Here is a 13,809-nt window from a genome sequence, read left to right on the forward strand (position 1 = left end):
CCCGTTTCCAGCTTTGGAAAAATGAAAAAAAAACAAAAACAAGAAAAAAGCAAAAAAAAAAAAAAAAAAAAAACAATGCTGAAATAAATGTGAGATAGACAATTAAGAAAGATGAATAAAAATAAGAGAATTATTTCCCAACCTGCTTATTCTAGTTCAAAGTTGCAGGTGGCTGGAGCCTCTCCTGACAGGCAGCTTAGGGCACAAGCAGGACCCATCTGGACAGGACACCGTCCACCGTCCTCCATGGGATGCCTCGCACACAGCCACACCCAGACTGGGACAATGCAGACATGCCAATTCACCTCACGTGCACATGTGCACATCTTTGGGATGTGAGTTAAAAAAAAACACAAAAAACAAAAACCGACCCCCCAGACAGAAGCCACACAGATGTGGAGAGAGCACACACGCTCCACACAGACAGGGGCCCCAGCCGGGGATCCGTTCTTTTCTCCTCAACATCATAATAAAATGACGTTGAATAAAACAGCGTTCTTCGAGCACCCACTATACACTAAGAAATGTAAATATTATTGGGCCTTTTACGTTAATATAAATATTATTTCCTTCTTACCAACTCAAAGAGTTCAGTTTCAGAAGACGAGTGTTGACGGTGTAGGACGGTGCAGGAGCAAATCCGGGGCAGAGGGCATTGCGGGGGCAGGTTCACCTGGGACAGGGAAGGAGAAGTATTTGAAAGAAGGGGTCCCCTCTGAAATAGAGAATAGAGTCCAGGCAAAAGGAGGGGGTAGAGAAAGGAGTTGGAGAGGAACCCTCTTAGTGAAAATTCTATTTGTAGAAGTGTTTCTCCTCTTTATCAAGGGAGGTCCCCAAGCCTAATCTGCAGGCCCAACAATAACTTACTTGTTACTGTCCTGGCTGAGAGCGAGACATGGGACTTGGCTTTGGGAAGGAAAGGGACATTGCTGTTTTCTCCACGATTGAGGGACAATTCTACTGAGCAAGTTTTCAAAGGGGCATTGCTGTCTTTTCTAAGAATGAGGAACAACTCTGCTGAGCAAGTTTTCCCTGGCACCCACAGAAACACGTGGAGAGGTGCCATGTTTTTCAGCCTCAGAAACTTACATAACTGGGCAGCCAGGAACGGGCGCAGGACATGCTGTCTCACTCCAGACTGTCCGATGAGTAGCCATATGAAAATTCCGCTTTTGCGTAATGTTTCAAGGAAACTGCAATTTTTAGGAAATGAAAGTGACTTGTCGCAGAGGACCTGACCTTGTGATACTGAAACTTCCCCAGGTCATCTGTCCAGGAAGCCAGTTAGCAAGGCAGGGGTTGGAAAATGAGGATGAAAAAAGAACAACAGCTATCAAGCACCTACGGTGAGCCAGACATATGTATTCTGTCAACAAATGTTATTCAGCAGTTTCTGTTGCCAGGCAGGGTGTTAGTTGCTGGGTGAACGGCACACAAGTCATGGTCCCTGTCCTCACAAAGCTCACAGTCTTTTGGGGAAGAGATAAACTGAGTGAATAATTCCAAGAGGGGTAACATTACACAAGAGGCAGAAGTCTCTTAGCATCCCTATGGCAAAGATTGTGACCCTGTTTGCAGATAGGCACCCTGAGGACCAGAGAGATTAGAAAAGCTCGTGAGAAGCACAGTCAGGCTTTGAACTGCAGACACCTAAATCCATAGCCCCCATTCTTTCTTTCTCTTTTTTCTTTTTAGAAAATTTTTACATTTAATATTATTTTGTATTAATTTCAGACGTACAGCATTGTGGCTAGAAAATCATATATCGAACAAAGTGATTCCCTGATATATTTGGTATCTACCTAGCACTATATGTAATTATTACACAATGTTATTGGCTATATTTCCCTGGCTGTCCTTTATGCCCCTGTGACTATTCTGTAACTACCATCTGTACTTCTCAATCCCTTCACTGTGTTCTTTCAGCTGAACGCCGTATCTACCATTTGCGTGTCACCAGGGTGACGGCTTGAATAATAAATTTATTCTTTTCAAAGAGTTTCAGGCCCTGGCCGGTTGGCTCAGTGGTAGAGTGTTGGCCTGGCGTGCAGAAGTCCCGGGTTCGATTCCCAGCCAGGGCACACAGGAGAGGCGCCCATCTGCTTCTCTACCCCTCCCCCTCTCCTTCCTCTCTGTCTCTCTCTTCCCCTCCCGCAGCTGAGGCTCCATTGGAGCAAAGATGGCCCGGGCGCTGGGGATGGCTCTGTGGCCTCTGCCCCAGGCACTGGAGTGGCTCTGGTCGCAACAGAGTGATGCCCCGGAGGAGCAGAGCATCGCCCCCTGGTGGGCGTGCCGGGTGGATCCTGGTTGGGCGCATGCGGGAGTCTGTCTGACTGTCCCCGTTTCTAGCTCCAGAAAAATACAAAAAAGAAAAAAAAAAGTTTCATACTTTCAAAGGATGAAGAGCAGCACCAAGACATTTCTACCGAGACTCATAGAATGAAAAGCCACAGGAAAGTGCGGCCCCACCCTTACTGGGTGGGGTGATCTTGAGTGTGTCATTCAATATTGCTGGGCCTCCATTTCCTTGGAATGTTACCTTTTTAAGGGGCTGTTAAAAGATTAAATTAGGTGGTAGAGGTCAAAAGTAGTCTGCAAACTAAAACCACTTACTCTTCTTATGCAATATTATTATCATTACGACTTGTCAGCATTGTAAGATAGTGTCTTGTTAGCCAGTCTTCACCTGGCTGACTCGTGGCTGTTGGCTCAGCCTGGGTTTAATATCACATCAAAGAGCATGGTGGTCATGTTTTTATTTTACGGTGACCAAGTGTCTCGATGTTCTAGAACTATCCTGGTTTTAGCTCTGAAAGTCTCATGTTAAGACAACTCCTCAGTCCTGGGCCATTGGGGTGTCCAGATGACTCAATATCACTCTCTTCTAGTGGATTCTGCAATGAGTCACTAGGCACTGGTGAGGCAAATACATCAGATAGACCCCAGTTTAAGTACTTGTATGTACTACGTCACTTCTAAGCTGTTTGATCTAAGGGACGTTACTCATTATTTGAAAACATAGATAATACTTACCTCAGATAATTTGTTATAAGGTGCTCACCTCAGTGGGCACCCCCCCCCCTCATTCACTGTGTTCACGTTATTGGCCTCCATTCTCTTCCTCAAACATGCCAAGCTCACTCTCCCACTTGGCTCATTCTGTTCCCTCTGTCTGGAAGGCCTGGATATTCCCAGAAGGGCTCTTTCTTGTCATTGGCTCTCTGCTTACCTGTTACTTCCTCATGAGGTCTTCCCTGGCCATTCACTTGGGAGCACCTCCCCCAATACTCCCAGGCGCTCTTTGTTTTATCCCTATTTTATTTCCTTCCCAACATTACATATGATCAGGAACTGTCTTATTTATTAATGACCGAAGTAGGCAGCCTTCTAAACGGGCGCCCAAAGATTCCCCCAACTTCCTGATATTCATGCTCTTGTGTGAGCCTCTCCCTTGAATGTGGGTAGAACCTAGGGACTGTATTCTAACAAACACAATATGGCAAAGTGATGTGATGTCACTTCTGAGATTACGTCCTAAAAGACTGTGACTTCCATCTCTTTCTCTCTCTCTCTCTCTCTCTCTCTCTCTCTCTCTCTCCTCTCTCTCTCTCTCTCTCCTTCTTTCCTTCCTTTCTCTGATGAAGTGAGCAGTCACACTGTAAGACACCCTAATGAAGAATTGTATGTGGCCAGGAAATGCGGGCAGCCAGCAGGAAACTGAATCCTGCTAACCATGTGAATAACCTAGAAGCACATTTCCCCCCATCCAGCCTTGGGATGACTTCAGTCCCAGCCAACACCTTGACTATAGCCTGATTCCTGACCCACAGAAACTGTGACATAATAAATGTTGTTTTAAGTCACTACCTTTGGAGGTAATTTGTTAGGCAGCAATCGAGAATGAATACACTGATGTTCTATTTCTGGAATATAAGCACCACGGCAGGTGGGACCATGCCTATCTTGTTCACTTTGTAGGCCCAGAGCAAAACCCAAAGCCTGGCACATAGTAGATGCTCAATGTCATTGAATGAGCAAACAGTGAGGGCACAGACTATATATAGGGCATGTAAGGGCAGATAAAATTGATATTTGTTGAATGAATGAGTGATTCAGTGATTAAATGTGAGGAGGGTTAAGAAAAGAGAGAGTGCACTGACTTATTAACTATCAAGTGCGTGACCCCCCACCGTGGGCTCACGAGATGTTGAACGAGTAAGTGACAAATGAACAAGCTCAGGCATAGGGTTAAGTTAGGGTTCGATTTGAAGTAAGAAGCTTGGTGTTGACACACGAGTGGGAAATGTGTAACAGGCACTCAGAAATAAGACTGCCATTTCCCAGAATTTTAAGTGAGAAAGGCTATTTTAGAACAGTGTGTAGACCCCATTTTTGTGAATCCACACATAGACACACACGCCTGGAAGGAAACGTAGCAAAATGGTAAGTGCTTCCTGTGGGTGGTAGGTTACGGTGATTTCTTTTCCTTTCTCACTATCTGTATATTTTTGACAACAGATGGAACAATCAAGGTATTCCCACTTAAAAACAGAGGAAGAGCCCGTGATAGATATAAAAGTCAGTCTCGTGTTAGACATTGGAGACACGGGGGCGGGGGCATCCTGGGGAGAGGGAGAAGAGAGGACAGTGGTTGCTGCCGCATAACCCAGGGTCCTTTCCCAGGAACATTTCTGGCTGGATAGGAGGAAAAGCCTGTGGTGCAGACTCTCAGGGACCTGGCCGCCTCCCACACCGCCAAGCTCCCTCTGCCTGGTCCTGACAGCCCCCTTCCTCTGAAACATTTCTCAACCAGCCTTTCCAACCCATTCCCTGCCCGCACTGGCCTGGCCTGGACTGTTCTCACACCTGCACGTCCGCGGGCATCCAGCTGCCCCAGCCCCCGCGGCTGTGTCAGTGAAAACAATGTTCCACGGCTGTTTCGAGCATCTTCCTCATCTCAGCCAGTGCACACAATCAGAACTTTCAGATTGCTTCAGCCTTCACTTCAACCCCCAACAGAAATTGGACTCTCACTTCCTGTCAGGCAGCCACCATTTTACCTCCGGGAATGACCACTACCTATTTTTCAAAGTTCTGCTTCAGAATCAGTCCAGCAATGACCCCTTTCACAGCTCTGTCGGTTTCAGGCCAACTAGTTACTCCAGCAAACTGGTTATGAACAGCTGTTCAGCAGCCTATGATGTTTAAGTTTATTTTTCTGAAATAAAGGCAGGGCAGACCACGTGTGCCGAGCTAGGGTGGGACAGAAGCCCCAGCAGCTGCTGGGTGGGGCTAGTTCCCCTGGTAGACGAAGCCTGAGCCGGGGGTGCCTTGGGAATCAGTCCTTGGGTGTGAGGAACTAACTCCCCACATGGTGGGGTCTCAAGTCAGACCTTTACGGGCACTGTAGGGCCTCTTTCCCAGAAGGAAGCCCCAGTCCTGTTGGCTGCCCTGGGTTTAGACACCAGCATCTCTCCAACTGGGGGGAAAATAAACTTTCTCCAAGACGGCGTGCATGTGGTTAAACATTAGTTGTGCTCAGCACAACTCTTTTTTCAGATGTGTGGAAGACTGACTCTATTTCCCCTTAAGTGGGACCACATGGCTAGTCTCCACAAACGGGCTAGGAGCAGAAGCGGTGGACATACCTCACTGCTGGGGTGAAGCACAGAAAAGCGGGCTGAGTCCTCCAACCACTTTCTTCTGTATGAAAGAAGACCCTGTGTGAAGATGGGAAAATCACAAGAGCCAAGTGGCCTGGACTGCTGAGTCACATCAGAGGACAGTTGGAGTGGCATCTGGGCCTGTTTGGGGATCAATTTGTTATTGCAGCATAACCTAGCCTATCCCAGCTAATACAAAACCAATTCTGAAATTTGACATATTATTCTGATTGAATGAATTTTTTAAAAACTGAAAGCAAACAAGTGGTGGGCTTCTCTTCAGTAGCACCGTGGGTCTAGAATACATGGTGGAGCTCAGGACCTGGACTGACCCAGGGCTGCTCGCTCCTTCTGTTGTAAGAATTGCTGTTAATACAGAATTTGAACTGCGTAGTCATTTTCCACCCCTGTGTGGTATAGGCTATATAATCCCAGTGTCACCGTGTTTGGTCTGTTCCTGCAACTTCGTAAAGATGCTAAATAATTTGTCCAGCCACTATGAATAGTCAGCCAGACAAAATGATACTGAAATGACACTGGGTACAGTTTTTGCTTGTTTTTATTATAGTTTCTAAAGTAAGAGTTTTTTATAAATATTACATACATTTTACATGCATAAATACTAAAGACATTGCGATTTACTGACATCTTCTTTGGACACCAGTAGGAGCACTGAAATGTTCGTATGTCTGGGTCACACCGAAATAATTTTTTCTAAATGTTCATTTGAGTTTGCATAAATATTACGGTATATGTATTTTTAACAAAGTTGTATCTTAAAGGTGACTTTTATACTACTTATCCAGTATTTTGATTCATTGCAATTAGACCGCCTTGCATTTTGTATGTTGGTTATGCAAGTTATTTAAAGACATTCTTATGTGTGTTTAATCCTAACCCAAGTAATTACTACATACCTCATTTTATAGGATTTTTATTAGGGAACGCTTAGTGAAAGTTTCACTTTGCCTTTGCCTTTAAATTATGTCCTTTTATAGCACAATGAAAATTTTATTAGGACTTTAGCATTTGTTTTTAGTGTACTTACTTTTCCCCATTGTTAAATAAAATATACTTTCCCTTAAGATTTAATTAAAGTTTTGAGGGAGGGAGAGGTGGGTGATAGTAACACATGCTTATAATGGGCAATACAAAAAGGAAAAAGAAAACCACTCCCAATCCCACCCACCAGATGGCGCACTACCCCCCCCCCCCCCATATTCAGGATGGAATCTTACTGTATATAACTTCGTACCTATTGTTTCATTGCCTAGGTCGCTCTTAAAATGATGTTTAGAGGCTTCCCAGTATTCCATCATTGGTATATACTGTAATTTGAACATAGTCCTATTGTAGAACATGTATTCATTCCCAACTCATCACTGTTCTAAACATTGTAATGAATATTCCCGCACCTCATTTGTGCTAGACAGAATAATGACCCTTGCTATTTTAGACTGCCTTGCATTTTGGGGTCCTTCTAGACTTTTGTCAGCTCGCTCCAGCTGGAATGGCTTGAGGACGTCAGTGACAGTGACTTGGTAGATCCAGCGTTCATGCTCTCTCCTTGTCTGTGTGGTCCCACAGTGTCTTACACAAGGGACCGCTCCGCTCCACCTGCTGGCTGGCTTCCCTCCGACCACGTCAGTGCTCCTTGGCCTCAGTCCTCAGCACTCCTCTCCTCCCCAGGAGGCCTCATTCACTTCTAAATACCACCAATAGGCTGAAGATGCCCTAATGCTCCAGCCCTAAGCTTCACTCGGTTTCAAATTTGTAGATGCAACTGCCTATGTGACTTTTCCATGTGGACAGAAGAGGTTTCCACACTATCCGACTCCGAACACTTGACCCCTGTCTCCAAACAGACGCTCCCTCACGTTCTTCCTCTTCAATGGCATCACTATGACCCGTTCTCAGGCCCAATCAGGGGTGCTCACCTTCCTACACCCCCTCAACCCCACCCAGCCTTTCAGCATGTTCGTCTAGAGAACAAACCAATTCTCTCCCTCATCTCTGCGGCAGCAACGGACTCTGGTTGGTGCTATTTACTCCTGCGCTCACAGGACCCGTTCTCCATTCAGCTGTCAGTGATTTCTTTGAAACTCAAATCAGATCATGTTTCTTCTCTCTTAAAATGCTTCATTGAGAATTTGATCCTGGGTCAGAACATGTACAAACATCAACCAATGAGTGCATAAAAAAGTAGAACAACAAATTGATGTTTCTCTCTCTCCCTTCCTCTTTCTCTAAAATCAAGCAATCAGTAAAGAACAACATGCTCCGATGGCTTCCTGGCTGCACTCAGTAAGGCCCATCTTCTTTTCAGTGGTTTACAAAGGCCTTATGGAGGCAGCCTCTGCCCACCTCCCCTCCCCTCACCCCACTGTGTCCTTGCTCCCAGGCCCCAGCCACACTGGCTTCTGCCCCAGGGCCTTTGACTACCTCCCCTCACCCCCATGTTTCTCTCACCATTTCTTTGCCTTCACAGCATGCAGCAGTGTCTAGAATATTCTGTGAATCTTTTGCTTGTTTCTTGCCTGTCTCTCCTTCTGGAATGTTCTGGTCCAGAACAGCAGGATGGAGGCTGTCCTGTTCTCCACTGTCAGGTCCCTGGGACAGGTCCTAGCTCCTAGAAGATCTCAGGAAATATTTCAAACAAATGAAACCTTCCTGTTTTCCTATCATGGAGTTCAGTCTTAGGGCTACAGATATTCCAGTTAAAGTGAAGTCTTGTCCTTTCTTTTGTATTTAGTGGGAGAACTTATTTTGGGTTCTCACATTTCCCTGCTGGGGAACTGAGGGGTCAGTGAAAGCAGGTAAATTAGATCAACAATCATACTGAGCAGAACGCACAAATAAAGTCTCAGGCACTCTATGGTGGAAAAGTTTTGAATTTGATGCTAAAAATGCTTTGGGGCTCTTTTTCACCAACATAAACTATTTGTGTGTGTGTGTGGTAAAACATACACTACACAAAACTAAGCATTTTAATCGTTATATATACAGTTCAGTGACATAACGATCATTCACATTGTTGGGCAACCATCATCACCACCCATCTCCAGAACTTTATTCAAATCTTCTCAATCTAAAAGTATGCACATTAAACTTTAACTCCCCTTTCTCATTCCTCCCGCAGCCCCTAGTAACTACCATTCTACTTTTGGTCTCTGTGAAGTTGACCGTATTAGGTACCTTACTTACTAAAGTAGAATCATATGGTACCTGACCAGATGGTGGCACAGTGGATAGAATGTCAAACTGGGATGCAGAGGACCCAGGATCAAAACCCCAAGGTCACCAGCCTGAGTGTAGGCTCACCAGCTTGAGCACAGGGTAGCTGGCTTGAGTTTGGGATCACAGACATGACCCCATGGTTGCTGGCTTGAAGCCCACGGTCACTGGCTTGAGCAAGGGGTCACTTGTTTTGCTGTAGCCCCACATAGTCAAGGCACATATGAGAAAGCAGTCAATGAATGACTAAGGAGCCACAATGAAGAATTGATGCTTCTCATCTCTCTCCCTTCCTGCCTGTCCCTATTTGTCCCTCTTTGTCACTGTCAAAAAAACAAAACAAAACATATGGCATTTGTTCTTTGACTGGCTTATTTCACTTAGCAGAATGCTTTCATGGTACACCCATGTTGTGGAGCATATTAGAATTCCCAATCCCCGCCTCATCTCGAGGATGAATGATACCCCACTGTATGTATTTACCATACTGTCTTTATCTGTGAATTGATCAGTGGACACTGGGTTGTTTCTACCTTCTGGCTATTGTGAATGATGCTGCTATAAACATAGTATACAATCCTTTGTTCAAGTTCCTTCTTTCAATTCTTTTGGGTATATACCTAGAACCTAAATTATTTTTACCATTATTCAATATTAGGGTCTAAGGGTCTGCTTTACCCAAGAGGATTCTAATGTGGTAATCAAAGAAGTTTCTAGAAGCTCTGGCATGCTTGGTGGACTCCTTACAGAAGCTGCTGGGATTTAGAGCCCACTGTCCTTTCTGTCCCTCCACCCCGTCCCACGGCAAAGCAAATACAACTCAAAGCAAGCAAGTCCAGCATTTCTCCTATCGAATTTCTAATAAAAACAAAATGTAAAAATAAACACTTTAATTTAAAGTAAAAAATGTTTTCAAAGCTTATATGTGCCAACAGAGAATCCCACCATGGTACAACCACTCAGGTCACTGAGCCAAGGAGGCACAAACCAGTGTGGCAAACGTGCATCCGCTACCTTATCCTCGAGGTGAGTGCTTGTATGTGGAGTAAGGCTGCTCACTCAGAGGGAAGCCAAACACTGGAATGACCCTGTGGACTCGGAGGGGAGATAATATCCTTGCCAGCACTGGACAGGCAGAATAAGGCCAGGCTCACGGCTTCATCCCCGCAGCCTCGACCACCAGGGCCAGAGCGAGCCGCCCTCCACCCTGAGCGGGGTCCTCCAGGCAGGTGACCAGCTGCTCAGCTGGACTCCCCCAGCCAGCAGGTCTCAGCCCTGGCTGCACATTATAGTCAGCGGAGAACCTGGACAGAAGATCCTGATGGCCTGAGCCACCAGTCAGTGAGGTCAGAAGTCAGGGACTGTCAAGGTCGACTTCGTTTTCTGCAAGTTCCCTGGGGGGCTCTGCTGTGTAAGGCGGGGAGGACACGGCAGCCATCTCTTCCTTAACTCTTACCCTCCTGGGAGTCTCCCTCGTTCTGATTTAAACCCACGGCATGTCTGGCACACTTCCCGAATCATAAAGTTATGACGTGGATGCTTAGTTCCTCCCACTGGTTTGTGAAGGATTAAAAAAAAAAAAAAAGATAACGCTCCCAGATTTCATTAAAAAATTTATTTTTATATAAAAGTGCCAAAATATTCATCCATGTCATAATCTATCTCAAGAACCAGTTTACACTAGTCACCAAAACACAAGCCTCTTTATTCACACTGTTTGAAAAATCCAATTCTTCTCACACATTCCCACAGTAACTCGAGTCCCTAGACAGTGGGAAATTTGCATTCCTATTGGCTGTGGTAGTCCATATGTCCAGGTTCATATAGGCACGAAATGGGTTGAACCCTGGGTAGTATTCCTTGCACATGACCGCCGGGTTTTCCATGTGAGTAGAATGTTCCGTGGGGGGGCTCACGGGGCAGCAATTTTCATACACATCGCTTTGCGGCGCCCAGATGGAACCAAAAAGTCCAGACATTGGAGACAAGCTTCGAGTGCTTGTGAGGTAGGGCTGAGGTGCACATGAGGAGAGGAGAGAAAAGATATGCTTTTAAAAGAAATGTTTTAGAGAAAGAAAAAAGAAGTCTTAGAAAGGCAATGTCAAGGTTGAATATATACCAGCAGATACCACAATGGTATCTATCCGAGTTATTTGGATGTTATTAAACTATTTTCAACCATCTGGGTTGCTTTAACTCCATTTTCTTCAAACAGAGGGTTGTGAGATCCTCATCTAACTGGATAAGGACCCCGTTCAAATGTCCTCTCTATAAAACACTGCCAAATAGATTGGAAAGGGGCAAGGTGCTGGGCTTTTAAGTGTGGAGGTGTGTTCCCAGGCAGGAAGCCCTCAGGACCCAGTCACTGACCATTGACTACCTCTGCAACTTTTACTCCACCCCTTACCCCAGATGAGAAGGTCAGCGGAGCCACACAAACTGGCCCCCGTTTAATTGTATCTACAAAGCATCACTGCTCGGTGTGGTTGGGAGTGGCTAGAACGCTGTGCGGCAAGCCCCCACCTGTCCAGGTGTTAGGTTCCTTCCGAGAGTGGGCTGCCAGGATCGAAAGGAGACAAGCCAGGCTTTGGCTGATCCAAACTCAACTCTACAGCTAGCTGAGACCAGGATTAAAGAACCACCACAAAAAAGCTGGAACTGCCCCAGGGTCACAGCACAGGTAGGGTGGCACTGACCGGAGAGCTGATGAGACCAGCGTGTCCCCAGGCGGTCGGCATGTTGGGTGGGGTGTTCCAGGTAGACTGCGAGTTGTGATCAATAAAGTCTGTCTGAATTTCAGCAGGACAGGGGAAACCATTGGGGTAATTCATGTTTTCTACAAAAAACAGAAGACAACACAGGTAAACATTTGTATGGCGTGAACTGAATTCTCACTCTCAGCAAAAAAGCTTTCAAAGCCTTCCTGTATTAACAGGCTAAAGACAGATATAAAATACTTACTCTGTGTGAGCCGAGTGTTTCACTGTTACTCTCAAGTTTAAAACTGTTTATCAGACACATCACCTGGGAAGCCCTCAGTGAGGAAGGTCTTTCTCTGGGCTTGATGTTCTACATTTGATCATTTGATGGGAACCTTCTAATACATAAAATATACTATAGTACTACTATAGAGGTGAATAGTGTCAAGATTCTTACTGGTCCTTAAAATTTTCTTTTATTACCTGTCACAGCAACCTCAAGCCACCTGTATATATATATATGCCTTATGGACTGCTAAAAGCAATACCCAACCAAGCTCTTAGCTAAAAAATACACATAGCCTCATTAGCATAGGAAGAGAGTTACTACAGCACCCCCTTGTGGTTAGCAGGGAGCAATGCATGTGTCGAAAGCTACATTAGTATATTACCCAATGCACTGCTTCTCTCTGTCTCTGCAAAGGTAGCTCTAGTATGAGAAATCACGATCATATCGTAACGTTTAATAAGAGTATTTTCCAGCTTAGCAGGGAAAGCTTGTATCTCTCATTGTTCATTATCACAGGTGCTCAAGGCCACGCCTCAGCCATTTCCCACCATTTCCCCTCCAAGCTTCTCTCCGGGGCAGAGGGGTCAGGACATGCTGAGGAACAAGAGGTTCCTCTTCCACATGCTCTTGTCTGCCCTGAAAGAACAGCCAACCCCGAAAGCCCCACCCTCCATACGGATAATCTACAGCATTAGGTCCACATAAATCCAAATGACCTAGTTCTCTTTGAAGGGCAGAACAGATTAGGGTTACTGGTAGCAGCCCCCAGACACCCAGGTGTATGGGGCTCTCTGAGGCCATGTAAAATTACACATGGCAGGTCTGCATAGCAAGACCACACAAAGGCGCTCAGCAGCCTCCTCTAAGGTCGTTCCCAAAGGCCACTCACTGTTAAAGGCACATTCTTAACAGCAACAACAAAATAAACAAATAACAACAACACCCACTCCCAAAAAAACCCTCAAGCTCATGAACAGTGAACAGATTGATGGTGTTGGGGGAATTGGGGTATAGGCAAAACAGGTGAAAGGGAGTTAGAAGTACCATCTTGCAGTTATAAAATAAATAAGCCCTGGGGATGTAACGGACAGCGCAGTGACTGTAGTCATTAATATTGTATGGCATATTAAACATTGCTAAGAGACTGAATCTTAAAAGTTCTCATCATAAGCAAAACAAAAAACTGTAACTATGTGTGGATGTTAACTAGACATTGTGATGGTCATTTCTCAACATACACAGGTATCAAATCATTGTGTGGTACACCTGAAACTAATATAATGTCGATTATATCTAATTTTTTAAGGCACATTCTTCTGCAGGTAGCGCCTTCAGGCCACTCGTTTCCTGCTTTGACTTCTGAGCATAAAAGAACGGCACTGGGATTGTTCAAATGGCTTTTACCTTCTGGAAAGGCATTGTAATCGTTCAATTCCAACGGGCAGTACACATTGGGGAACTGGCCTTCGCAGGTTGCACTCCAATCAATGAAACTGCTACAAAAAACAAGAGGTCTCCGTTTCAGAAACAGGGTAGCAACAGAGCAAGTAGAGAAAGAGGAAAGCAATTTCGGTGCCCAGCAGCCTCCTCACTGCTAACTCCTCAACATTGGAAAATAAAATATGGATTTCTACAGTCACAGAATCAAAGATTTACTTAACGCTCGTCACCAGTGACCCACTGCGGCAGGACAGACGGCTCAGACAGGGAGCACACTTCCTTTATAACCAGTTTAAGTCTAACAAGGGTCGCAGTCCAAGGCCGGGGGTCACTGGTGCTGTGGAAGAACTACTGGGCTACTTTGAAATATATTAGCTCTCATCTGAAGAACTTAACTTGGTCTGCTATTCACTTGTCCCCCTCTCACTCAGAGCCAGGCCAGCATTCAGCTGTAAAGACTATGATCTATAATACTCTGATCACT

The 13,809-nt window shown here is 45.3% G+C and overlaps 1 protein-coding gene across 2 annotated transcripts in view; it reads right to left on the minus strand.

Annotated features, from left to right (window-relative positions):
- Window positions 1-10,581: 10,581 nt before the first annotated feature.
- The window catches only part of TMEM131L (transmembrane 131 like), a 167,603-nt gene continuing 164,375 nt past the window's right edge, over window positions 10,582-13,809 (minus strand). For both annotated transcript variants that reach the window (XM_066280488.1, XM_066280477.1), the window contains exons 33-35: window positions 13,290-13,381; window positions 11,594-11,733; window positions 10,582-10,909 (exon numbers count right to left, since the gene is read on the minus strand). In XM_066280488.1, coding sequence (XP_066136585.1) covers window positions 10,634-10,909; window positions 11,594-11,733; window positions 13,290-13,381 — 508 coding nt within the window. In that variant the 3' untranslated portion in view covers window positions 10,582-10,633. The remainder of the gene's footprint in view (window positions 10,910-11,593; window positions 11,734-13,289; window positions 13,382-13,809) is intronic.

The sequence above is a fragment of the Saccopteryx bilineata genome, chromosome 1, assembly GCF_036850765.1.
Source record: "Saccopteryx bilineata isolate mSacBil1 chromosome 1, mSacBil1_pri_phased_curated, whole genome shotgun sequence".
NCBI classification, from domain to species: domain Eukaryota; kingdom Metazoa; phylum Chordata; class Mammalia; order Chiroptera; family Emballonuridae; genus Saccopteryx; species Saccopteryx bilineata.